This window comes from Watersipora subatra, chromosome 1, assembly GCF_963576615.1.
Source record: "Watersipora subatra chromosome 1, tzWatSuba1.1, whole genome shotgun sequence".
Lineage (NCBI taxonomy): Eukaryota > Metazoa > Bryozoa > Gymnolaemata > Cheilostomatida > Watersiporidae > Watersipora > Watersipora subatra.
The window spans coordinates 52,417,579-52,444,851 of record NC_088708.1 but is presented as its reverse complement, the minus strand read 5'-3'; the positions used below and the strand labels follow the sequence as shown (position 1 = coordinate 52,444,851).

The following is a 27,273-nucleotide window of genomic DNA, read 5'->3' as shown; positions in this document are numbered from 1 at the left end:
TATTGTTTATTAAGTAAACAAAGATATAAAAAATTTCGATTTAGGTGTTGACATTATAATTGATAGCAAAACGCGTTGCTAAAATGCACCTGACCAGACTTCTTGGGAAAATTGTATTGTATAGAAAACATATGAAAAAAAACTATCAGCTATCGCTAAACTTTGAGCAAGGAAGAGCGAGAATGCATTGAAAAGTTGCAAACATAATTGAAATGAAGGGATACTATCGAGGATCGAGCGAAAAGTGTTCACTCGAATGTTTCAGCTGATGAAGAGTGCGTGTGACAGCCTCAAACCACCCACAGTGGTCATAGATTAGTCCGTGTTCATCACATACTTGCTTTACATACTCAGTTGCTTTTCGAAAATTATGTCGAGGCATTCGAGGATACAAATGATGAACTAAATGGAAGTTGAGTCCACCATGGAACCAGTCAAGCCAGAGTGGTGTGATGATGTCAATATTGCTTTCAACTTGCATTTGATACCAGTTGAGATTCATTCCAACATCTTCAAGATCATGATAATCCTTGGCATAGTGGCTAATCAAAAGTTGAATGTGCAACACCCCTTGAATTATCGCAGCGATTGCGTAAAAAATGGCCATATCTTTAGCAGATGGAAAGTTAGATAGTAAGAGAGTCACCCATGTGCAGTGAAGTAGAAATGCAGTAAACTCGATAAGGTCGCGTTCCCTTGCAAGTGATGCTACTATGATAGCAAGGCGGCCTGCGATTACACATAGCGGAATGAATGTGAAATGTTGTATCTTAATGCAGCAGTAAGCAAGTCTAGATTGATAAAAAGGCCAAAGTTTTTCATGTTGTGCCCAAATAACTGGCTCATGCATCTGAGGGTCAGCAAACTTCTTAGATGGACTTACACAGATAGTCAGCGCATGGTGAATAAAATGTTCTTTTCTCCACCAGCCTCCACTGATACCAAAGCAGACTGTTCCAAAAAAGGAACCAAACCATTTGTCTACGTGTCGGTTGTGCGTGAGTTGGTCATGCTCAAAGTCATGCATGAAGAATCCGCATTGCTGCCAGAAAGCTGCCAGAGCAAATGCTCCAACATATCGAACGTTGGAATCAGCATGCACGATTGAACAATACAGGCATATAACAAAGAGAACAAATGTTATGAAAAATTTTTTAGCATACCAAAAGTGGTCAGTTTCAAAATAGCCTTCTTTTTCAAAGAATATACGCAGATCTGTGAACGCCTGACCGATTTTACTATGATCTTGCTTAGCTACTTCTATAGTTCCATACGGCTTACGATGTTTCAACACTGTTTGTTTGTGGAAGGCATGAAATACTGCTGAAGCATCTTTTCCTACAAACTCCCTGATCACGTCTCCACCTGGATGGTACGGAATGAAGTTAGTAACGTCATACCAGTAACCGTCGATTCCGATCAACTCTTTTTCCTGATTCACCTTTGGCTTGCTGCCTTCGTCTTCTTCACGCTGACTAGAAATGGTTGAATCATCTGTACACTTGAGAGCTTTATCTGTTGACTTGTAAAATGTGTTCAGATCCATCTACAAGACCTTTAAACTCTATTGGCGTGTACGACATGTGTGACGGTTACTGTATTTCCGAAATGGACCAGCTTGGCGCTTAAGCGCACGCATATTTGTTTAGTTTTGCTTGCCAGCCAACAGTTGTTAAGGATGTAAATACGCAATATTGAGTGGGATACAAAAGCAACGCATACCTCATGCTAATAAACCAATAACTTTTTATGGCTGATCATTCTATAACAGGTCTCGAGTTGACTGAGTACACATTGTATTTCAAAGCAGCCGTCATAATTAGCCTAGGCTAATATATGGCCTGCCACAGCATCATTTTCATGCTAACCATTACCCTACTGTACATGTATGTCTAGATTAGGTGAATATCTGAGGAAGACAAGAGCTAGACTAATTAATGATGATCAGCTAATTACCTGAGGCAGCCTTTGATGCGATACTAAACAAAGCCACCATGTTTGCTGCTGATTGTACTCGGCAGCATCAGAATAATAAGACTAATATTAAACAGCTAGAGTCACTGGTTATGCAACACTTGAACATACAAACATCTGTCGTTGTGTGTAAAGGTCCGGCCACACGTAACGAATTATTCGTTCAATCTGACCGAATCCACGAATTTCACAGAATTCACAGATCTATTCTGCCGAATATCATAGATTCGTCTGAGCTGTGCATGCACACCGAATTCGTTACCGAAACGCGTTTAATTGGCTAACCAATTTTTTTAGCGAGCACGATTCTATTAGCTTTGACAAGTGATATAGTCCAAGACACGTACGACGACACACAATAAAAGTATCACCGTGATATGACTTGATACATACGATGCAACTGCCTATATGCGCTAGAGATAGCGACTGTTTTTGTGACGGAGCTTTTGCTGCATAAAAAGAAATTATTATTATTGAAAAAGAAATAATTCATAACTTCTAAAATATCTAAAAAAAATTCTGGATACACGATGAGAAGTTCCTGTCATGGTGAACCAACGAGAGAGAACCAACAATAGCGCATATAGGCAGTTGCGTCGTATGTATCAAGTCATATCGCGGTGAAACTTTTATTGTGGGTCGTCGTACGTGTCTTGGACTATATCACTTGTCAAAGCTAATAGAATCGTGCTCGCTAAAAAAATTGGTTAGCCAATTAAACGCGTTTCGGTAATGAATTCGGTGTGCATGCACAGCTCAGACGAATCTATGATATTCGGCAGAATAGATCTGTGAATTCTGTGAAATTCGTGGATTCGGTCAGATTGAACGAATAATTCGTTACGTGTGGCCGGACCTTAACACAACTTTGGCTAAACACAAACTTCAGATTGTTATGGGAAACTCTACCTGCACTATAGTATGTTAGCTGGGAAACTCTACCTGCACTATGGTATGTTAGCGCAACAGCCGAGCCAACAATTGACAATTTATTCATACGATGCTTATCTGTAGATTGGTGGCAAAAATTCTTGTTCACAACACAGCGGAACAAGTAGTGTTATTAGCTTACTTTTAATTTTGATTTCATAAAATTTAGAATGCATCCTATTTTAACTCGATGGCTTAGTAACAAGCAATGGTACAGACAAAGGTCAGTGCCGTCAGTGCCTGATGTCATCATTCAAATGGTGAGATAAGAAAATGACGCCATTGTTTTATCTCACTTATTTCGTGAATACTATTTAAGATACTTACCAGTGATATTTGAAACAATATTAGTTTAAAAAAACACAAAGCAATTATTAGTGGCTAAGACATCATGAAAAAAAGCAAAACAGCTAAAAATCAAATGCTAGATGTGAGTTATATGCAAGCTAGCTTTCAAAGATGTACGACTTGTTTTTGTTATCTTTATAAAACTTGTCTAGCTTCCGATTCTTGCTAAAACTAGATTTAAATCTGTCCTTTTTGACTTGGTTTGTTGCAACATACATGTATGTTCAAATGCTGTTAACTAGACAACTTTACAGATGTAAATGTGCATAAAAGCTTTTATAACAAAAACTTGAAATATATTTTTACTTTTTTAAATTGGCTAAAACTAGGAAAACTAAAATGTTTATTCAAATTATACGTAAAAAATTATTAGTTAAAAACTATCAATTGATCAGTTTTAAGCGATGCCAAATTTATTCATGTATAGAAATACTGCGATAGCTATACATCATTTTAGCTATTGCGGCGAATCACAAATTGAGCCCAATGGAAGGTGGTTTCAGATATTTAGTAATTGTAGACTACTAAATATAATGAGCATATCATATATGAATTAACAGCAAGACCGTTAGTTCACACATACTAGTTTTGAAATCCTTCCAAGAGGACACAACTCTGAAGCTTTAATAAAAAATCTGTCATTTGAATCATTCTCGCAAAATGTATAGACTGTCTTTTTGACACATTGAAAACTGAACAGCGTTGCTTTTTTTTCTTTAAAAGCATCTTTTTTCTAAATAACGTTACTTACATATATGATAAATTTAATGTTAGAATGATTCATATAAACAGCACACCTGCAATGGAGCCTACAGTATTTTACTTGACAAATTTCTCGTCCTCTCACACACATTATTTTTTGTGTAATCCTTGCTACGATATACTAATATACCATCATGATTTTATGTTATCAGAAATTTGATACAGTTAATCAACACGAAGGAGCTCACGCTGTGTGATAGCAAATGACAATGACGATGAGCCATGAACTCCATAGGGAAATCCTGCTGATGACCCCTACTTTTCCTTTAAATAAATTGCTGAAAAAGTGAAGCTTTCTTCTTCCAAGGGTTCCAAAATGTTTAATTTGGTTTTACTTTTTGACTAACACAAACTCCTCTCAAATCCATTTATCAAGGCTCTATCCAAGTTATGGTGTCTAGAGCAAGTCAAATTGATCTTTTTATAGGTAATAATGTACCAAACATTTAAATTCCTGTTTACGTGATGTCTTCGCTATGAGAATATCATGTACCAAACATTTAAATTACCGTTTACGTGATGTCTTCACTATGAGAAATCAATTGAAGAATTTGTTTCCAGGCGAAGTTCTCTTCTCCTCACCAATGGATTGTTTTATTTGATTATCTACCCTTCATAGAAAGACTAACATAATAACGGAACTAACAGACTAACTAGCAGACAGTGTGCATATATAGATATGTACCATTGATAGCCATACAACATGGGATGTGATTGGAAGTGTTTTTTTTTATACCTTCAATTTTGGCGTAATTATCATATCAAATAGATGCAGTTTTGACCGTTAACAACAACCGTTAATAACAACCATTAATAACAACAAGTTAACAACCATCTGTTAGGCGCTGTCACATAATCCGAATAAAATCATTTTCCAAGAAGGCTCATGTTTAGATAACAAGAGATTAGATAGCTCTTGTGAGTCCTTTCCCAAATGCCACAGAGGATTGAGAAGTGTGAAGTACAGAGCAATGACAGCTGTAATGCTCTAACTCCAATCCAAATTTTTATTACATTTTATACTAATACCTATTCTGAATGACAGCGATTTTTGGCATTTTATGGAAACAAAAACGGTTTTGTTCAAAAACATTGGTAAAAGTATCAAATGTTTTTGATGGAATATTGACAAACCATAGATATTGCTTTAAATGAACAAAGACGAATCGTAATTCTGACATGCAGGAGCGATTGAATTGTTTGAGATTATTTATTCCATCTACCTCATAGTTTGCTGAGGTAAGGTTATAACAATCTACTTCATAGCTGTGAGCGATCTCTATTGGCACTTTAATTATAGCTGTATAGAATCACCAGCAGTTATTTCTTATAAAAAATGTCACCTCGTACAAAATACATTTTTGACCCATGGAGAGGCACCTTCTTCAACATTCGGTGAAATGTGTAAGTTTTTGTTATCGACTGTGTGTCAGTCTCGGAGTAGCCTCATCTGAATATTTCTCTCTAAGGTTCCAGTTATGTCATGTGAATAAGCGCAATTTGCTACTAAAAAACTAGCTCTATTCAAGAATAACTGATACGATAGATCCAAAGCATTGGTGCATTTGTCACCGATGCTTTGTTAGAACAATCTAACAAGTTTTGAAACACAATAGATTATGTTAATAGCTTTGCATACATTGTAGCACAATGCACTCAATTATAAACAAATGTTATTCTTCAATTATTTCTTATTATTCGTATGTGTATTATTCATACAAATATTTTTATTGCATGTGTCGACCAGATATGTAAACAATGTTTCCGCATACCCAAATTCATTGGTTGTTGGACAACCGAGGCTTGAGTTTCCTAACAAAGCCTGACATCTTATGACTTAGCTTGACAATCTTAATTGTCATGAATTATATTATTTGCTACCCTGGCAATACCCTGCTAGATATCATAAGGTGTAATAAGTATTTGAATAATTATTACCCAATATAACAAAGTGGTCAAGTGATGCAGTTGGTAGTGTGCCTGGTTGCTAAGCTGATCATCCGAGTTTGATTCCCGAGTGAAACATTTTTTCCTAATGGCTTCAGACAGCCAGATGGATACGGCTCTTAGTATAGTAAAAAAATTATACTATATTTGTATTGTATTATATTTGTATTGTATTATATTTGTATTGTATTATATTTGTATTGTATTATATTTGTATTGTATTATATTTGTATTGTATTATATTTGTATTGTATTATATTTGTTATTACTATTATCTTAATTAAATGGTTATTCTAAAATGTTAGGATCAAGTCTTTATACACAAGCGTATCAATGCATGATACCTTAATAATTAGCAAGCCACATTCTCCTCACCTTCAGAAATCACTTGTAGCTTGCTTAATTAATCTTTTTATCTAAAAACACCTGCTTTAAAACAACACTGATTTACTAAGCTGCAATGTGATTCGCTGTTAGGGGAATTCCGGAAAACTATTCCTTCAGAAGATGACTGATGTAATCTAAACTTTGTCAGCCAAAAACCTAGTTAATTCATATTTTGTTATTGCGCCCATGTTCAGCTATAGATAGCTCAAAGATTGTTCAGTGTTTAGCTAGGCGACATCTGAGCCAAAATGACATTAGCAAATGTCGGAGAAATCATGTCTGTAAGTACTGGTTTCTACAAAATTCTACAAAGTTCTACCCAGCTGCACTTATCTGCTACATAAACTGCTGTTATTGCTGTGGCAATGATTCAGTGTACATCACAAACTATGAATTCCTTTGCTGATTATCACTAACAAATGCATTTTTGGAATTTTTATTTTATACTTTTATAGATGCGAAACACTACAATAGAAGAAATCTCACAGGATACTGTTATAACCATTCGTTAGGCACTGTCGCATAACCATAATAAAACCCTTTTTATGAAGTTGAAGCAATCCATCTACCATGTTTAGATAACAAGGCATTATTAGATAGCTTTTGTAAGTCCTTTCCCAAATTCCACAGAGGATTGAGAAGTATGAAGTACAGAACAATGACTGCTATGATGCTCAAACCCAAACCCCAATCTAAATGTTTATTACATTTTATACTATTACCTATTTAGAATGATAGCAGTTTTTGGCGTTCTATAGAAAGAAAAGGCTTCATTCAAAAACATTGGTAAAAGTATCGTATATCATTGATAAAATGTTAACAAACAATAGATATTGTTATAAATAAACAAAACCGTAATTCAGACAGGTAGGATCGATTAAACTGTTCGAGTTTTTTTGTTCAATCTACCCAGTTTGCTGAGGGAAAGTTATAATATTCTACTTCATAGTTGTAAGTGATCTCATTTGGCATATAACCTGTTAAGCTTGCAAGATGACATCCCAATCAACTTGCCATAAAGAGCTTGTCACCTGACTAAAAACTCGCCAAAGACGTGTTTGTAGCAGTAAAACCAGGAAAATCACTATATTGCTATTACAGTGCACCCTGCCACTTGACATTAAAGTTCTGGTACTGTGATTGAATGGCAAAAATTTAGCGTGGAGGGGCATATTAACCTATAGCAGTTATCTACTTTAACCACATTCCCCCAAAAAACCATCAAAATTATATATTTTTACTGTACATATTAAAAATCAGTAATAACATAGTATAGCAACTATAGTTAGGTACCTATTCAGTGGCTATGATCTGTAATAAAATTTAACATTCCCATGTACAGTACTGTAGAGAGTTCTTAACTTCTAGACAGATGTATGCTAACGAGGGTCTGAGAGAGACTTTACAGCAATGTGTTTGGTACACTAAACTTTTGTGACGTTACTCAACAGAAAATTTGAACTTGTCTTAAATGAATTTAGCTTATGAAAAACGCACACACTTGAAGCCAAGTTTTAATATCTTACTAAACTTAAATTTTGTCCTCTTAATTTTTATTATTTGTTTGGTGCTGTCATTATCTGTTTGGTGCTGTTATTATTTGTTGGTACTTTTCGCCAATCTTATAGCTTGAAACTTTATTCCAAACTAATTCGACAAAAATTACCGAGCGATGTTGTTCAAATTTAAATTTCGGAGACATGTTGATGTCATATGGTGGGAAAAATACTGTAACGAATGGCCAAAAAAACTTCGTGTTCCACATCGTAAGGTGAAAATTGTAAGACAGGGATGCCATAACTCCCGGTCCACTGTATGTGTCCCTGTAATTTTAGACTGCAAAGTTGGCGGAAACTAGTTGTGGTACTCTAATGTTGATTTTTTATAGATTATAATGTGTTATATTCTTTAGAAAGTCGTCATTGACTTGACAAATCAAATTTGCCTCTCGCGTACTTTCAAATTTGCAATAAACGGTTTAACAAAAATATATTACAATGCTGGAGTTTTTTTAGAGAGGAAATATCAACAAAGTTAAAAAACTTATTTTTCCTCATGTACATGTAACTACTACAGCTGCAATAAAGATCAATAGATGCTTTGAGTAGCAAAGAAAAATACAACAGAAAAACATGCACCAAAAACAAAATTAGCTATCTGTGCTTGTTATGGAGTAGGAGATAAAGCTTTCTATCATTCTTTAGTTTAACTGAAAGCACTGAGAAAACTGATACACAGCAGACCAGACTTCAATGCTTGCCATTCGTGTTTTATCTGATACTGTGGTAAACTTTCCAAAAAGCATAATCAGATTACAATCTGTCCTGTGTGCAACCAGGGATGACGGTGAGACTAACCTGCCAAAGATGAGAAATGTTCGAGGGTATAATAAATGATTGTTATATAAACTGGCCCAACAGTATTGAAAGTTGTCAGTAATAAACCAAAATTAGATCACCCCAGTAATCTTTTGCAAGTGCTATAATTATACGAACCTTGTACCAGTCATTCAAGTAAATCCAAAGCTTTCTGAATGAAAAAATGAATGGTAATAATAAACAAGTTCGATTGACTCAGTATGACTGTTGGACTGAATGCTACTCCAATGGAGATTGATCAATTATGACTGCCTACTTGATGAGGAACTGAAAATGATGCAAACGGCCAACAAAAACTAAGTGAATCAGAGCAGAACCAAGGAAGTCTGTTAAACTAATACATAACTTGTTTCCATTTCTTCCCATAGATAACTCATTGCTTTTCAGTACTACAGGCTTTAGCATGTTTCACATCACACGCTGTAATGAACACATCATGTGTCATTTCCTTTACAGTATGCTAGATGTAGGCCTACAGTTGCCTATCTAACTTCAATGGGGAATTATTACAACCACTTGACAATGAGGTCAACCAGCTGACTTCAACCCTTTGCTTTTGTAACGTTGACTATGACCCAGTCTAGACAAGAACGTATCAAATTCTGCCTATGCATTCCAACCAAAAATCTAAAAACTAACCTTTGAACTTGTTGTTTTACCCAAAGAATATTAGGAACTAAAAAGCATTGACAGCAGCTCCTACAAAATTTTGGTGACCGAAAACTACAACGACGTATAAAATCTACATGTAACCCTTGAAATAAGCTAATTTGGCATATTATTTGCATATTAGTTGCTTGAATACCTGATCAATGATGGGTCTAGCTGCCAATGCAAATGTAATCTAACAAGCATCTAAAGCAATAAGTTTATCAGTTTTCAGTATGGCCATGTTTTGTACAACAGATGCAGGCTATCCAAGGTGTAATCAACTCCCTAGTTGCAAGTTACGTACTTGACTATTAAACTATCTAGTTGACAGTCTAACAATCTAAGATTTAACCTGCCGATCATTTTCACAAGACATGTCCACGAGTAACATTGCGATTTGAATTTTGTAAGTTGTGTAGACTTGCATGTGTGATGCGATTGTTATTGCGAGCCCAAAATTGACCATCGTAAAAAATTGACAAATGTGTACATATATGTGTACATTTATCAAAGTTGGTCTTTTTCAATAATGTTTCCAGTGTGTTTACATACTTATCAGCAATAACATAACATAAGGTTATATTTTATTTTTTATTAATAATTGATACTTTATTTGACCTATCTGTTATTTCTGCGTATGTTGGTATTTAAAAGTTTAAAATTATAAGCTGTACTAAGAAACAATATAACTTTTGATTGAAGCTAGAATGTGAAAGGATGGTCATGAAATGCATGTTTTCGATACACTGTAAGTCTTTCAGCAAAATATAAAAACGCAATTAACCAAATAGTGTTAAGCTTTTGGCAAACAGCAAGCAAAAATTACCATATCAAAAAATGCTCCAAAATAACACAATGTTATGCTGATAAAATTTAAAAACTAATTTGGCAACAGAGTGCTGATGCTAAAAACCTCTACTGATGTTAAAATCTTTCCACTGTAGTTAACCATAGTTTGATCAACCTGTACTATGCTCCTAAAAGCAAACATTTTTACTTTCAGCGCAATATTTATCAACGTTTATTAGCCTAGTGTTTGCTAGCTTGCATTTTTTTGTTGTAAAATGAAAGGATCTTTTATTACTGTTTAATTAGACGGCTCCTTTTGCATGCATTTATTGTGAAGGTTCCAATACCAGATGCAATAGCACTCTCAGCACAAGCATGGGCCCATTTATATTTAGTATCAGTAAATGGGTGTTCCACACACTGCTATTGGCTTGTTTAAAATAATTGAACTGATAGTCTCTTAGGCTCATACCGAATTGTATGTTTCATAATTTATAGGCTACAATGCTAGGGAACACTTTACACTAGCAATTTTAGCTCCAGAAGAGCCACATTCAAAGATTTCAGCAATATGTTACAAAGAATGCTTAGAGGCCCTCCAGACTTGTGTGAGCAACCTACTGCTCTTTTGGAAAATTTTTTTCTAGAATGCTCCAAAACAAATGCATCGTGAATGTACCTTCTCAAGAAAATAGTCAAAATAGTGCATTAAATTGATCTTAGGGTGTAAGGCAGTTTCATTGATGATTTTTGGTCATACTCACAATTGAAAAACTAGATTTTCAACAGCTCACATATTTGTTAAAATAATAAAGCTCCATTAAAGAACAAGCTAATGCATGTCAACTCAAAATTGTTAACTTTTTAATGGGAATAACTGTATTTTATGCAATCAGTTCACTTGAAATTTAGTATTCTGTATTAACTAAGTGTATTAATTAGTCTTTACATAGGAAGCTTTGCTTCCGTGGCTGTGCGGCTATCGCTCCACATACACAATGCCATAAAATCTCAAGCATTTACGGGATAAGGCAACATGGTGGATCATCTTTACCTTTTGTAACTCGACTAACATTAACACTAATCAAATATATGCATCACTGTCATTACCAGCTAGACAGAGCGCTTACAAAGGCAGTTATTACTATAATGACTATTAAATATATTTAATCAGGACTACAACAATCATAAACTTATTCAGATTAATATAAAGAACTTATAGCTATTCAATACTCATTTATTTAACCAATGCAATCACAGCAGACACCATGAAGAAAGATAAAAGGAAGCCCAAACAATATGAAGCGAAACATGCAGATAATACTATCAAGTAAATTAAGGTCAATTACCTAGGGTCTAGTGAAAAATGTTGAGACTGCAATTTAAGGTGGCAGAGAGTTCTGTAGATAGCCTCCAGCCAGCCACAACTATCATATTCAAGGCCATATTTCATGCAGAGCTCCTTAACATATGGAGTTGCTGCTCGAAATTTATAGCGGGGCATACGAGGATACAAATGATGAACTAGATGAAAATTGAGTCCACCGTGGAACCAATCCATCCACCATGGATTAATAATATCTATGTTACTTTCTACTTGCATCTGATACCAAGAGACATTAGATCCTAACTCCTTCAAATAATGGAAACTTTTTGAGTAGTGGCTAATTAGTAACTGAATATGGAGAATGCCTTGCAAAAAGGCTGCTACAGCATAAAATGCCAATCTTTGTTGATAATTCGGAAGCCAAGATAGCAGTAACCAAACCCACATCCAGTGCAGACTAAACGCGATGAGCTCTCGAGATCGCTTTATGTCCATCATTGAGTCGATCATGATTCCTATCCTTCCAATGAATATACATACTGGTATGAATGTCCAATGCTGAATTTTGATGCAATAATACTGAAGTCGAGTGAAAAAGAAAGGCCAGAGTTTTTTGTTCTGTGTCCAAATATATTCCTTCATTTGCGGATCAAAGAAATCGGTTTCGTAGTCGACACATGCTGTGAGAGCGTGATGAACAAAATGCTCATTTCTCCACCAGAGTCCATTTACTCCAAAGCATACAGTAGCAAATATAGTGCCTAGCCAGGAATCTACATGCCGATCCTTTGTAATAAGATTGTGTTCCGCATCATGCATTAAAAATCCACTCTGCTGCCAAAATCCTGCGAGAGCTACAGCGCCAGCATACTTCCATTGAGAGTCTTGCAAGCAAATCACACATGTGAAAGATGCCAAAAGCATGGCGAATGTCATGCTGATCTTCATAAGATACCATTGAACATCAATTTCATAATAGCCAGACTTTTCAAAAAAATTTCCAAGTAGTAGAAAGTCTTGACTCATCTCATCTTGATCTGCTTGTACTGCTGATACAGGCTTTCTACTCTGTAACACTGATGGCTTGTGAAAGGCGTGAAATACCGAAGAGGCATCTTTTCCGATAAACCTCTCTATAATCTGTCCACCAGGATGATGTTTAATAAAAGATGAAACGTCATACCAATTTCCGTTGACTCCGATCAGCTGGCGCCCTTTTTTCTGCTTGCCTGTAGAGTAATTTGATGTAACAGCTAAATTTGTAACAAGATTCATTGGTCAGACTTGTTAGTACTTCTTCCTATACCGTTTTGCTGACATACAAACGTGCTGCAGATTACTTCCCTCAGCTATGCACAAACACAATCCTGCATCATTGACTGCAAAAAACTTCCTCTCCAAATCATGGGCTCTGATAACTCTTTACTTTCATTGAAAGCCGCACTGTTGCCAAGGGCTTTGTTGACAACTGCTGTGCTTTCCAAAAGCTTTGTTGGAATATAGCTCACTGCTTTTGTTTTGATTGATTCTTTATTTGAGTGATATTTATGGAATGAGCTAAGAATAATGAGTGCCTCTCGAAAAGTTGATAAAGAAATGACACCATATTGGGAGTCTGATGCATCTCTGGCTTTTAGTTAGTAGATTGAAACAAGAAATTTATTTATTAAAACCCTACATCAATCAGTTGAATACATAATGACTAAACACAAACATCGCATAAAATCAATCTATAAATTTATTAGATGTTTTTTAATCTTGACCACTCTTGTTTTACTCTCCATCATGTAACATAATAGCCAAGACAGCGTTAGCCAAGACAGTGTTAGCCAAGACAGTGTTAGCCAAGACAGTGTTAGCCAAGAAAGTGTTAGCCAAGACAGTGTTAGCCAAGACAGTGTTAGCCAAGACAGTGTTAGCCAAGACAGTGTTAGCCAAGACAGTGTTAGCCAAGAAAGTGTTAGCCAAGACAGTGTTAGCCAAGACAGTGTTAGCCAAGACAGTGTTAGCCAAGACAGTGTTAGCCAAGACAGTGTTAGCCAAGACAGTGTTAGCCAAGACAGTGTTAGCCAAGACAGTGTTAGCCAAGACAGTGTTAGCCAAGACAGTGTTAGCCACGACAGTGTTAGCCAAGACAGTGTTAGCCAAGACAGTGTTAGCCAAGACAGTGTTAGCCAAGACAGTGTTAGCCAAGACAGTGTTAGCCAAGACAGTGTTATTAAATACAACCCAAGTTTGTGTTCATTACAACTTGAACCATTATTACAATTTAAACAGAACAAAGTTTGTTTATTGTAATACAGCAGAAATATTCGCGGAAAACAGTTGGGCACTGACCTCCAAGTTCCTATAAAACATTTAAAGTTTGAGAGGTCGAAAGAAAGTCAATTCATGAAGAACTCAGAAAAAATAAGAAAAGTTCAATTAGATGTTTTTTACCTTACTGACAAATTTAGCACGACAAATGAGATTAACTTGAAACTTAACAGCAGAGCTCCAGCTATTATTGATTTAGACAAGATGCAAAGTCGTTGGTGACTTAACATTTGATCAACCGGCCTCTTACACTTAGCTCAACATGTTGGCCTTGCGATAAATCTATAGCATATTCACTATCAGCCCGTAGCATGTGATCCCTCAGTTATCGAGTCTGATCAACTAATGATGTGTAAAGGATAAACAAAAATGTTTTTGTGCTAGCTGCAAGTAAAAACTTACATGTATAATGAGAGCCGCCTTTGATTTCTTTCTATTGCTTGTCGAGTATTCTTTTCAATGCTTATTCACTGCTACCTTCTTTGAAAAGGCTCATTAATTCAATTGTTATGAACAAAAAAGATTGAGAATTGTAAATACACCACAGCCAGTTAGAAGTATGGATACTCATAGATACCACTTAGCTGAGCCATTTTATTCCATATCTAAAAGGTTTGCCACATAAACATTATTGTAATTTGTTAATGAACACAAAATACAAATAAACACAATAGAAATACAGAATTTACTCTTAACACTTATCCCTCCAGTGAAAATTAAGTTACCTTCATAGCAACTATAGCGGACACGGTTAAAAATAGCAGCAAAGCCCCGAACAACGCGTTACTGAATGTGATGGTAGAAGTTGTGTTCTCCCTGGAAGATGCTGATCACTTTGTACACTAATAGATAGGGTAATAGCTATTTTATCATTAACTATTATTTGGGCAACTGCACCACAAAGTAGAACACCATTACATAATTTGCTTGTTACACGGCAGTAATACCTCCTACTTAGTGAGGTGTTACATTCCTGACCTACCCGTGAAATGGGATTTCTGTGAAATAAAAACTACATATAATATTTTAAGCATGAAGTATAAATTTAATACTTCAAAACAATTAAACCACATCTTAAACTTCTGCATTTGTTATATACATGTAAAGACAAGTACATGTCCTTCTACATGCGACATACTTGTATCGTAAATTGTATGCAAAATATTGAAACATGTAAGAGATTATTGAGAGCTGAACGGAGAAGTGAGAAAAGGATGAGAATCAAAGCGATAAAATCAATGCTAAAATAATGTTCTTGAGCTAACCAGCACCAGGATAGCCAAATGATACAAATTACTTATGAACGATTTTTTGTAAAAGAAGGAAAGATGATGAAATTCAATAGTTGAGAAGCGGTATAAAGCTATTGTTGGAAGAGAGTCTACTTTGACACGCTGACATCAACCAGTTCATCACTAGGCTTACATTTTAATAAACTGTATGCTCCACATTCGTATCTGATTTTGTGCATATTGAATGAGTTTTGTAAATAGGAAGCGGATGAATGTAAGCTTTCTTCGTGGGCTTTTAACTTCAGTCTCACTATTTTAAGCCAGTTACCTACGTTTTATAATGAGCTTGGACCGCTCTCAATATTCCTGTTTGGGATTAACTGGGTTTGTAGTGAAAAGTCACATTTACAGATATAAGAGAAAGGGGACAACTCTCGATTGCCACAATGTATAATCCATAAAGAGCTTTAGCAATTAGACCGACTGTATTGCTATACATATCTAAAGGAAGGCCACCAAAAACCTGCGATACAGCAGGTTAGTTAAAGCTACACAATAAAGAAGGTTACTGTGATTTAATTTTATGGTGGCAGGTGTTTCAAAAACGATTCAAATTTCTCAGAGGCATATTTTGTCATTTTCTTCTATCTGATATGATACTCCTTTCCATCTTAAAAGCTTACAGAACACCAGTAAATTAGACCTTACTGCTATGAATGTGTTGCTGAGTTATATATTGAATATTTCATTACATATAAGGAATGACTTTTACAGTCACTACCAGGTTAGCGCCTTCGAGGCAAAACGGTTGTCGGCTCTCCAATAAACAAGCAGTTCATTGTTCACAACTAGGTTTAGTCAGACTAATAACAGCAAAAGGTAAACGGGAAATCAAATGAAATGCTACCAATATTACCAGAGCTCAACCATATATTCTTGCAAATAACAACTAAAATCAGGGTGCTAAACATAGACCAAGGACAGTCTTAGCAACCACCTATGTGCAGGTTGTCTGTCATTATTGGAGTATGGTCTAATAAAGCAATTTTCGCACTGAGTGTTAGGTAACTTTCCAAAATAAAAAGGATAGGACAACTTCCACTTCAACGCTTGGTAATTTATCATATGACTATTCTCTACTGTAGCCAACTGAGTGCATCAAACCTATTATTTTTTGTGATACAACAGGCTGACTCCAACAGACGAGAGCTAAAACCAGCTTGTTATACGCTGCTGAAACCAACGGAGTGCGGCTGAACCCAATATTAGCTAAAATGTAACCTGCTAGAGCCAACCTTTTGCTTGCGTGTTTTTATTGGAATATGAGAGCCCTTGCTATGATGTACTAATGTACTATTATATCATTGACAATGTTCAAAAATTAGACAAGCTTTTTGAGAACATAAAATTACTTATATAAGCTTACAAGTGAATAAAGGGCCTATTGTAGCCTAATTAAGGCCTAATAAATAGCCTAGTTATACAACAAAATAGGCAGCATTAAAAACGCATAAAAACTACACATACATAACAAAGAACAAAACTTTAGGATGGCTGTAATCCACATTCACCGTTTAATAAGTAACAAATATTTAATGACTTAATAAAGAAAAGTATGAACACTGAAAAGTGTCACATACCTAAATTTCTAATAGTAAGTAAATCAATTGGATAAATCCCTCCAATATTCTGATAAATACGCAAAATATTCTTGAATTTTAATAAATAATAGCATGCAGAAATAATTTAAATGGTTTGTCAGATGAGCAGTTAGCTCAACTAGAACACCAAAAAGCTATCTTTTTAAGATTTTACAGGTCAGCCTGGGTACAAATGAGCTTTTGAAGCCCATGACGGCCGACTCTGCAAAGCGAGGCAAATTTTTTAGAGCTAATCCCACAAGTTATCATTACTGATTTCTTGTTTTACAGCACCATTCTCCCCTAGGGCAATTTCTGTCACAAAAATAGATCAGGGTGATCAGGTGATCACCAAGTCCAGAAACTCAACATACCGGTATGTTTCACAAACACTGTGCCATGTCTCCAAGTACAATACAAACTGGTTTGGATTAGTTTCCCACATTAAGGCGACAGAAAAGCGGTATATTTAACCTGGACATTGACTTGTAAAGGTTTCCAAAAATAATTGCAGGTAAAATAAAAAATAAAACAGGTAAAATTAATTTGACATTTGAAGTTTTGGAACAAGTCGAAGCCCAATAACAATTAGCAGTCTATTTCAGTTATGATGAAGCCAACCACTAAAATTCCATTGTCCATTTTTAATGTGACACTGGTCGACTACTCCAAGTGGATTCATAGTCCGTTCGCAAGCACATCCCGGCTTTAATAGGTAACAGTTAGTTGTGAGCTGACATGGGTAGTTTTTAAATTCTTTTAGAGATTACAAACCGGGAGTAGGTGCTATCAACGAAAAAGCTTACTTTCATTTTCCTCACTTGTGGCTGTACGTGATGCAAAGTAGCCTCCAACCATTTCAAAAACCGATTTGCATACTACCTTCAGGATCGGTTAAGGTTACCAAGGATCATGATAGCTGAAGAAGGTCGTTTCTGTGACTTTCTTTTTGCAGCCTTGTGAAATATCAACATGTTTTATTATAACCAGCAAGCATATTTTTGATTCTGAGGTCCCCTACTTGTAGCCAAGTCACTCAAAAATTACTTTTGTGTAGTGGCAGATTGCTTGTGTGATTCTACCAGCTGCCGAGTGTTTATTCGCATGGTGAAAAACTTATCCGGCATTTTTGTGAATTTTTTAAACTCTTAGGTCTTTAACTTAATTTGCCATTTTAGTTCTTGCGCATATTTTTCCTGGTGAATGCCGTGTCAAGAGCCATTAAGAGGTAGCTGTAGATGACATCCATGTTTTGCATAGTAGTAATGTTGCTTCTTCATTAAGTTGGAGTATGCTTTTAGAACAAGAGCTATCCCATTTTTCCTGAAACTGAATGCTCTTGTTAGGGTTAGTTTCCATTTTCGTAATTGGCTGTTAGTAGCTATAGTGGTTAGCCCATATAGCAATCGAAATTAATCTAAAATGTCCACACATAAGTTACCAACGTTTTTAGCATAGCTGGTCCTTTCAGAGCTAGTCTTGATTGCAATATTTTTCCATCAATATTCTACATACCACATTCAATATTCCACAATTACCTCATAGCTAACGATTGGGTCTAGATCGACTGTCCCATAAAATACTGTTCTGTGTGTAAAGATAGATTGATGTGCGACTTTGGACGTGTTGGAGAACCTGAATGATGGGTGTTACTGTATCTCTTTTTCTTCTACTTATTTGCAATCTGGCAGCTTTGGGCTTTTTAGTCTTGCTTGGCATGTGCATGTGGCTATCTTTGGGGTCGCATGAACTACTAAAGAAAAACTTATTCCACTGTTATCACTGGTGAAGTAAAATCTTAGCCCTTTCAGTTCCTAGTTTTTTGATCATGCTGTCTAACTCGGAGATAAAAAGGTAAGTTGATGGGATAATTATTGACGACGAACAAGGATATTTTTAAAATTTTTTAAAAATTTATAATTTTTGTCATGGTAAATATTTGTCCCATTGGAATATTAATCGGAGACACATACATTCCAATAGAATTAACAAAAAGGAAATATTATGACACATACTGACTCTGTTACTGAGTTTATTTCAATTATATTACAAGAATTAACTGATGATAAGTTGTAAAACAATTTTTGCATAATGGTACATCAGAAGTATTGCAGACGGTGTTTGTTCGCGTCTCCTTTTGTTGCTCCACACGTCAATTACAATATCTACAATTAATACATTAAACCGGTGAATGAGTGTGTATGCCCATGATTTTTGCCTTTCCAGATGACCTGCTTTTTTTGTTCCACCTTTTTGTGGGTTTTCTGCTAGTCCTTTCTGTGCCAAGTCCTTTGTCAACTCTATCATAGAGTACATGAATAATGTTTTCTGCTGCGCATATCATTATGTAGCATGCGAAGATTTACGACACAAAGCATCAAGATACGACCAAATACTTTCTTCCACTATTTCTGAGACTTCCTGTGAAGTTCATATATCCAAACCATTTCTCATTGCATGTTTTTATGGTATTCAAAACTATTCCCCACTGAAATGCTATTACCAATGATATACATACATATGTCCCGGTGGGAAATTCTAATGGAACATATGAGACCCATCTATAAAAGCACGCACAGAAAATGCTATAAACTAGCAATTCCTGGCAAAGACTTGTAAATGATTGAAATAGTGGATTTATTATTTAGAAACTGTTTAAATGTGCTCACATGTACGTTGATCGTTCTCATTGAAGTGCACTTATACTGAAGATTGGTAAGAGACAGATCACTCATAGTTGAAAAAGGAAAATATTTCAGTAGCTATGGTAGTGTTTTAACTTCCTCGTAATGGTAAGGCTGTTAAATTACCATGTGAGCGTAATTACAATATTAGATGAGACAAATTAGTACCATTGGAATGCAGTTATGAGCCACTGGGACATATGTGTCTCACTAAAACTGAAAGGGTTATCATAATAAAGGAGGAGATAGCTCTCACCTTTAATAACCTGATAATTTATTATCTAAGTAATTCTTTGCTTCACATAACAGAGTGCACTGAGCTCAATGCTTCCTGTGATACAACCTGCTAGATCAAACAAGAAGAAGTTGAAACTAGCCGATTACACTCTGCTTAAGTGTACATAGTGTGCAGAACTGAACATTCCCTGAAATACAGCCTCTACGCCCAACAAGAGAGAACTCAATTTTTTGTTGTCTTTTTCCAAATTTATTAGTCATTGCTAAAATGTTTTTGTCATTTCCTTGACGATGCTTGAAAAATGGACAGGCTTTTTGAGTGAATAAAGTACCTACACGCTATATCAAACTTTTCAGTGTGCCAAAATTAAAACCGTGAGTCTATTACAATAAACTTTATTTGCTATTAAAAATACAATCGCACTCCTTTATACATAATGCCTTAATGTGCCGGTTGTATGGATTCAAAAAACATGGCAAAAGAAGCAACACCGACCTTACTGAATATGTGCCGAATGTACAAACTTTGAAGGGCTTTAGAACGACGTCAATATGATTTCTCTGTTAGGTTACTGTCCTAATACTGCTTAGTTTGAAAGTATCAGCAAAACTGCACAAGCCTTCAATGTTTCCTGCACACACCAGTACATATATTTAACACCGGTTGCTCGTCCTCGTACCATACTCGTACGATACTCGTACTACACCTGCGCGACTCTGCTCGAGTTATCGCGGAAAAGCCTAATTTCCGCTTTGAAATGAGTTCCTATCTTAAAAGTCTTGCGGTCGCAGGATACGGTATATACGGTATAAAAATCATTTCCTATCAGACAAGTCTCGAAGCAAACCGCTTTATTCTTCCTCATTCCCATCTTGCGTGTATTCGATTGAGAAAGTAATAAATAGCCATGGTTTATTTAGAATATTGTATCATCTTCATTTTGCTACCAGCCCAAACCTAAGGTGAGTAGTTGCTGAGTAGAGCCTGGTTGTAAATTGATGAAACAACAACCAGTACATCGCTAGCCTGTATATAAACCCAAGTTTAGCTTGTAGACAGGCTAGTCCATTGATCACAGAAAAGAACACAAAGTTCAGCAACAATTTTTATTGAACTTTGTGTTATCTTTTATGATGGCCTGATCTCTTTTGGCTGTTCTACTTGTTTATTGGGCCTATTGATCACAGGAATTATTTTATTACGAAACATTTTGCGTTAATATCTCAAACGCCCATCCTTCTTTTGCCTTATTAATATTATCACTTGTTTTGTGACAGGCTGATTGTGGTGGTAAAATTTTGATTGTGATTGCTCACAGGTTAGCTCGAATCCCAGCTAATCAATAATCAGGACAGGCCTAGCCAAAAGCAAGGAATAAGATTATTCCTAGCCAAAATGAGTAGGCCTACAATGTAGCAGTATTTATACCCTTCACAACATCACTGATGGCATAAGTCAGCAGATATGAAGCGGTCTTGATGTTTCTTAGTAGTAGTCAGAGCCAATTACCGGTATTAGTTCAGAAACTACTGTTACAGTAACCTTGCTGTTTGTTTACAGCTTAAAAATGGTGGCTACACCATTACAATTTATGCTATGATGTAAACACTATTAAGCAATTGAGGGATCTTCCAGAATATATAAAAGAATATGAGCTGAGACACATGGTGAAATATGTCAAGCAGCAAGACAAGAGCTTTACTGTTCCACTCCAAGCTGGTACGCTCTGAAACTGTGGTTCCTTGCAAGTTTGTTAACATGTATACGTACACATATATATTGTTCAATCAGGCCTACCTTGGCTAGCCTTGAGTCATGAGTGACAGATTTTATTGCATGTATCACGAGCGTAATTGAACATCTTTTTGTTTTCGCCTAGTGATGTTACACTAGGTTTCTTTTTTAGCTACTAACAGCGTATGATTCATTGAACCCTTGAAAGATCACGCTATATATATATAAACTTTGCTTCTATAAACTTGCTGTCTTGCAAAGAAGTTTTTTTTGCAAAAGGCATTTTGTCAAAAACATCCCAAGTACGATTGTTGGTTTGAAAATAATGTTATGTCAACATGGCCAAGATAGCAACAGAAAAAACTGCAATACTAAGACAATGTGAGTGACATAGCGGTATCGTCGTGTGTAAGGGGATGACGTACTGCACTCATCATAAGGTGATGATGAGCTGCACTCACGCTAGGGGGATGACGTACTGCACTCATGATAGATGTCAATAGCAATGCTAATTGTCTATGTGTATCGGACTTGTCCATTTTTTTTAACCTAAATTATAATTTGCATTTTGTTAATATAGGTAATGAATTGCTACTTATGTTGTTTCTATCTTTGTATCTGCTTCACTCAATAAATTCATGCTTTGTTGTGTCATATAAAATATCTATTCAACTGTGTTGTAGGAAGAGATCAATTCAGATCATCTCATCAGTGACACGATAAAGATGAATCACCCTGCCAGATTAGCAATGAAAAGAATAGTCAGAATTGTGCTCCTTGAAAGTTACAGATGAGACATTGTGGCCCATGAGCCGAACAACAGGTTGAGTGAGCACCAGTGACCTATGATATCCATTATCAACAACTAAATCTTTTTATTGTACAGTATCTCAAACTTAACCTTTTTTTAACGTCTTTTTTGTTTGCTCATGTGCATAATTTGCAAAATTAATTGCTTTGAAATAGAATATGCATGCCAGGCCAGCGTAACTGATAGAAGATCTGTGTTATATCCCATTATATTATATATACTACCTAACTCATAGAAAGCTCAAAATATATTAAATTATCAATAAATCTATAAACAAGTATTTGATGATCGCTCAATGTGTAGACGTATATACTAGAAGCACAGGAAAAACATTTAATATACCACGTTGATGGCTTATGGTGCTAATTGGCCATAATGGAAACAGAAAAGTTCCTCTCTCATTGTACATATGATATATTACAAAATATAAACAGAAACAATACCGGTTAATACAAGCAGATATAAAACTTCAGCATGACCACATAGAACAAGCTTACACATATGCCATAACATAAATCTTGCATCATGTAAATAAAAAACCTAACCTAGAGGATCACCCTTTCTACCTTGCCACAGCAGCGGTGAGCAACAGCAGTGGTGAAAGGCTCAAAATCTGTGGGTTTTATAATAATGCACCGACAACAAAACCACTCATGGCAACTGACACACAATACCATCTCTCTACCAGCGTGTCCAAATCGATGTCGTCATCATGAGGCCTTTGACATGTGCAGAATAACTAAAATGAACATAGGTTGGCTTGTTAACAAAAAGTACGGAAATAAAATTACTTATATATATACCTTTCATCATCATCTTCAAAATATTTTCTCGGTGGTTTGACTATTTGCTATGAATAATAAAATGCCACCTGCCAGTGAGATGGATAGTTCAATGAGTGGAAAAGTCCCACTATTTGCTTATCGTCTGTACCACTAAAACTGATAGCAGCATTTCAAGACCAGCTGTAAACTTTTTCGTAAACCAATGCAGTGTGTTTACAAGTTTTTAAAGATGTGATTGCACTACTGAAGTCATTCAAATGAAATTAAGACCGATATAAGGCTACAACATCAGCTAGTTTGACAACAATTTTGTCTTTGTAGACGTCCTGTCCAGAGATTTAAGCGTTTGAATGAGATCATTTTTTGAAACGTTCAGATTCAAGCGGGTGCTCTATTCGTAACATACACAGTGAGCGTATATGAAAAGAGTTCGCGAGCAATAAATGTAAGATCTCTTCTTTAGCCAATCATCAGTGTGTAGTTGTTACTAGTTAGATGGTAGGAGACTATTTATTCTGCATGTGAACAATGATAATAAAGAAGTAGCCATTGCCGCTGTAACGAGCGCAACTGTCTGTATTTTCATGACGTCCTTTAACACAAAAACCGGAGGTACACAGCTCCTAGTATTATACAATGCAGTGTAACATAACACGAATATAGCACATCTCCTTTCCTAAGTATGTTTGAAGCAATGAGTAAAACAGATAATGCCTTTGAAATGAGTAAAACCAAACATGAGTAACAAAGTGATATAACTAATATGACTAGCAAGGGAAATGCACTGAGTACTGTAAGCAACTAGCTACAGAATGAATAACATATAAAAGCTATAATCTGACTGACTGGCGATGCCTAGCATTCTTCAATCAGTTGACGTGGCGGTCTGATTGTACGACGAGGTCTCGAAGTGGTAGGCGTGCTATCCATACTTTGGGCACAACTTGACAGAGAAATGTGTAAATCCGGATTGTCAGGTATTGAATTGTCAGCATTGGGTGGAGAGTCAATAAGTGCTGCTCGGTTTCGGCGAATCTCGCTACCTGCAGATACTATGTACGTGCGGTTAGGTAACACCTCCTTCACTTGTCCATATCGTTGTAAATCACGTACAAATACGGGGCTACCTTTTTGTAGGGTAGGCAACTCTTTAACCTGTTGTGATCGGTCATGTCGCTCTTTTATTTTCACCTTGTATTCCTCATTGACAGACTGGAACGCTTTGTGATCTACCTGGCTGGTTGTGTGATAGTGAATTTGAGCAACCTGTGTACGAAGCTGCCTACGGTTCATTAGCAACTCAACGGGCGATCTTCCTCCATGTATCGGTGATGTACAATAAGCTAGAAGTCCTAGGTACAAATCTCCAGATTTCTGAATATGGATTTATAGTCTTAACCATTCGTTTTGCAGCACCGTTGGCTCTGGGATACATAGGCGATGAAGTCACACTTTGAAACTTGTAGGTTTTTGCAAAGTCTCTAAAATCTTGTGAAGAATATTGTGGTCCATTATCAGACAGAACCATTTCGGGTACTCCGTGCCTGGCAAAAATGCTTTTCATCTGGTTGATTACACTTTTGCTGCTTTCATTGGGTAGTAGGGCTACCTCTGGGTATCGAGAGTAGTAGTCAGTCACGAGTAGATAAGGCTTTCTATTGTGATAAAATAAGTCGGTGCCTACTATCTGCCATGGTCGGCTAGGAGTGGCCGTAGGTAGTAAAGGTTCTTTAGTGACAGGAGCGGTCTCTTTACATACCCTGCAGTTTTTAATCATTTCCTCTATCTCTTGTGCCATGTTTGGCCACCAAGCACATCAACGTGCTCTCTCGGTACATTTATTTAATCCTAAATGCCCTTCATGCGGGTTGGCTAAAGTTTCCAGACGTTCTGTTTGTGGAATAATTATGCGGTTTTGATAAGTCAACAAATCATTGCACAGCGTAATATACCCTCTGCTTTCAAAGTATGGTTTGATTATGGAATCGATACTTGACAAATAGTGTGGCCACCCAGAGTTTACATACTTCTTGACCTGGCACATCACTTCGTCCACTTCTTGAGACAGCCTAAGCTTTTCGACATGCATATTGTGCTTGGCATGAGCATAGCTCGACGAGAATACGTGTCTACTTCTTCTACAAATAGAGTATCATTCTCTGTGGGAATGGCGCACAGGTATCTTGACACTGCATCAGCAGAAACATTCTCCTTACCGAGAATATGCTTTATCTGATATTTGAAACGTATTAGTCTTAGCCTGAATCATTGTATTCGAGCTGGCAGTTAACTGATTTCCTGATCTCCAAGCAGTGACACTAAAGGTTTGTGGTCGGTCTCTATAGTAAGGTCAAGTATACCAATGATATATCGAGCAAACCTTTCTGCAGCCCAAGTAACTCCCAATGCCTCCTTCTCTATTACGGCATATTTACGGTCAGTTTCAGACAGAGATCGGCTTGCGGCAGCTACTAGTCGACGAGTGCCAACTGACTGTTTCTGACTGAAGACAGCTCCTAACCCGTAGTCGGACGCATCCGTTGACAAATATGTCTCTTTATTTGGGTCATACGGGGCAAGAATCGGTGTAGATTTAAACTCCTCTTGGAGACGATCAAACGCTTTTTGCTGGGAATCATTCCATATCCAACAACTCTTTTTGCACAAGAGCTCTCGGAGCGGTTGGCTGATATGCGCTACAGCAGAACTAAACTTGCCATATTGGTTGACTATGCCTAGGAAGCTCCTAACATCACGTACACAAGTTGGTGTCGGAAAGTCAAGCAATGCAGATATTCTTTCACCTGCGTGAATAACACTAGCGTCAATGCGATACCTTAAATACTCTACTGACGTTTTCTTTAGAGCACACTTGGCATGATTTAACGTTAGACCAGCGTCGTGCATGCGGCGTAGCACTTGCAATAAACGGGAGTTATGCTCTCTCGTCATTACCCATCACTAATACATCATCCATATGTACTACGACACCTGCGATACCTTCTAATATTTTTGTCATTTCTCTGCAGAATATCTCTGGAGCTGATTTTAGTCCAAATGGCAATTTACGGTTGTAGAAACGTCCAAATGGTGTCAAGAAAGTGGTGAGATGTTGGGATTTGGCAGACAATGGTATTTGCCAAAATCCGCAGTTGGCATCTAGTTTTGAAAATATGTGACCACCATTAAGTTTTGACAGACTGTCCTCGACGGTTGCCATGGGAAAAACTTCACGTCGTACGTACTTATTTAGCTGTGTAAAGTCTGTACAGATACGAACACTGTCCTGTTTAGGTACAACAACCATCGGTGCACACCATTCCGTAGGCTGTTTCGCTTCTACAATAACGCCTAAAGATTTCATACGCTCTAACTCTAATTTAGTTTTGTCAAGTAATGAAAAGGGTACGGCTCGTGGCACGAATATACTGTACAGTTTGGCATCGTCAGTCAGTCTGATCTCACATTCAGTCTTTACAGCTCCTAGACCCTGAAAAAGTCTTTTATCAACAAAATTATCAACATTATCAACATTACAGGCAAGCAAACCAAGACTTTGACATGCAAATTTGCTCAATAGGTTCACATCTTGATTATGCAGGGGTCTCAACTACTCGGATTTAATCCGAATTGGTCGGATTTGAAGTTCAAAAGCAGTCACTTGGACGGATTTTGTCCAATAAAGGTTTATGCTCGGATTCCTTGTAATCTGCTAGGATTTTTCAACCACTTACTCGGATTTTCTTGTTTAAATTTCTTATCAGTTTAATCCCTGTGTTAAAAGAGATAGAAATTCTTAAAAATTTTATTTAAAGAAGTTTAATTAATTAGCAAGACGTCTTTGTCTTTGACAAAGAAAGAGAAATGATTATTTGAATCGCTAAATTTTATAACCTAACTTCTGTAACTGATAAAGGGTGAATCATGAAGGTTTAATCATAATATACCCGTATGATACGAATGTGGGTAACTCGTTGTTGAATCGATAGTTATATATAGTAATAATCACACATTTCAAATGAAATCTTACGTCTTTGGCATACGCTAAATGCTCATTTTTTATGATCGCAAGCTAAAGCTAGTCTGAGAAATACATGCAGCAGAATTAATGCTCAACGTAAGATGAAATCTATCATGCGTAACATGCATGTTATCTACAAAGCAACTTAGTGTGCAGAAAAATGGCTGCTGCTTCTCCCTTAGCGGTCAGCAGCGATAGTGAAGAAGGGGTTGTTGTTGAGGCTGCCCCACCATCTAAAAAACCTAAGAAGCTTGCTGGCAGCAAAGCATCTGCCAATTTACTTGCTGAGCTCAATGAAAGTTGTCTAAACACGTTTAAA

The 27,273-nt window shown here is 36.5% G+C and overlaps 2 protein-coding genes and 2 long non-coding RNA genes across 5 annotated transcripts; 1 reads left to right on the top strand and 3 right to left on the bottom strand.

Annotated features, from left to right (window-relative positions):
• LOC137402531 (uncharacterized) lies at positions 1-20,295 on the bottom strand. 2 transcript variants are annotated; one of them, XM_068089040.1, is made up of 2 exons: positions 20,099-20,295; positions 1-1,546 (listed from the first exon to the last, which is right to left on the bottom strand). In XM_068089040.1, exon 2 carries the CDS (start codon positions 1,544-1,546, stop codon positions 224-226), a length of 1,323 nt encoding a protein of 440 aa, XP_067945141.1. In that variant the 5' UTR covers positions 20,099-20,295; the 3' UTR covers positions 1-223. The 2 variants fall into 2 exon arrangements, with proteins under 2 accessions (XP_067945141.1, XP_067945133.1); XM_068089032.1 differs by lacking the exon at positions 20,099-20,295 and adding an exon at positions 8,844-8,982.
• Positions 11,279-12,849, bottom strand: LOC137410486 (uncharacterized). The gene has a single exon (XM_068095909.1). The coding sequence runs from the start codon at positions 12,766-12,768 to the stop codon at positions 11,512-11,514; it is 1,257 nt and encodes a 418-aa protein (XP_067952010.1). The 5' UTR covers positions 12,769-12,849; the 3' UTR covers positions 11,279-11,511.
• A 138-nt stretch (positions 20,296-20,433) lies between the features above and the next one.
• LOC137410405 (uncharacterized) lies at positions 20,434-22,196 on the top strand. The gene is made up of 3 exons (XR_010981190.1): positions 20,434-20,565; positions 21,164-21,322; positions 22,021-22,196. It is a non-coding gene; the product is annotated as an uncharacterized lncRNA (long non-coding RNA).
• Positions 22,197-22,546: 350 nt separating this feature from the next.
• LOC137410399 (uncharacterized) lies at positions 22,547-26,783 on the bottom strand. The gene is made up of 2 exons (XR_010981186.1): positions 26,668-26,783; positions 22,547-22,887 (listed from the first exon to the last, which is right to left on the bottom strand). It is a non-coding gene; the product is annotated as an uncharacterized lncRNA (long non-coding RNA).
• Between the last annotated feature and the right edge of the window lie 490 nt (positions 26,784-27,273).

What these genes read in the sequence shown, in the direction of transcription:
- LOC137402531 (XM_068089040.1), bottom strand. Translation starts at nt 1,546, where the DNA reads ATGGATCTGAACACATTTTACAAGTCAACAGATAAAGCTCTCAAGTGT.
- LOC137410486 (XM_068095909.1), bottom strand. Translation starts at nt 12,768, where the DNA reads ATGAATCTTGTTACAAATTTAGCTGTTACATCAAATTACTCTACAGGC.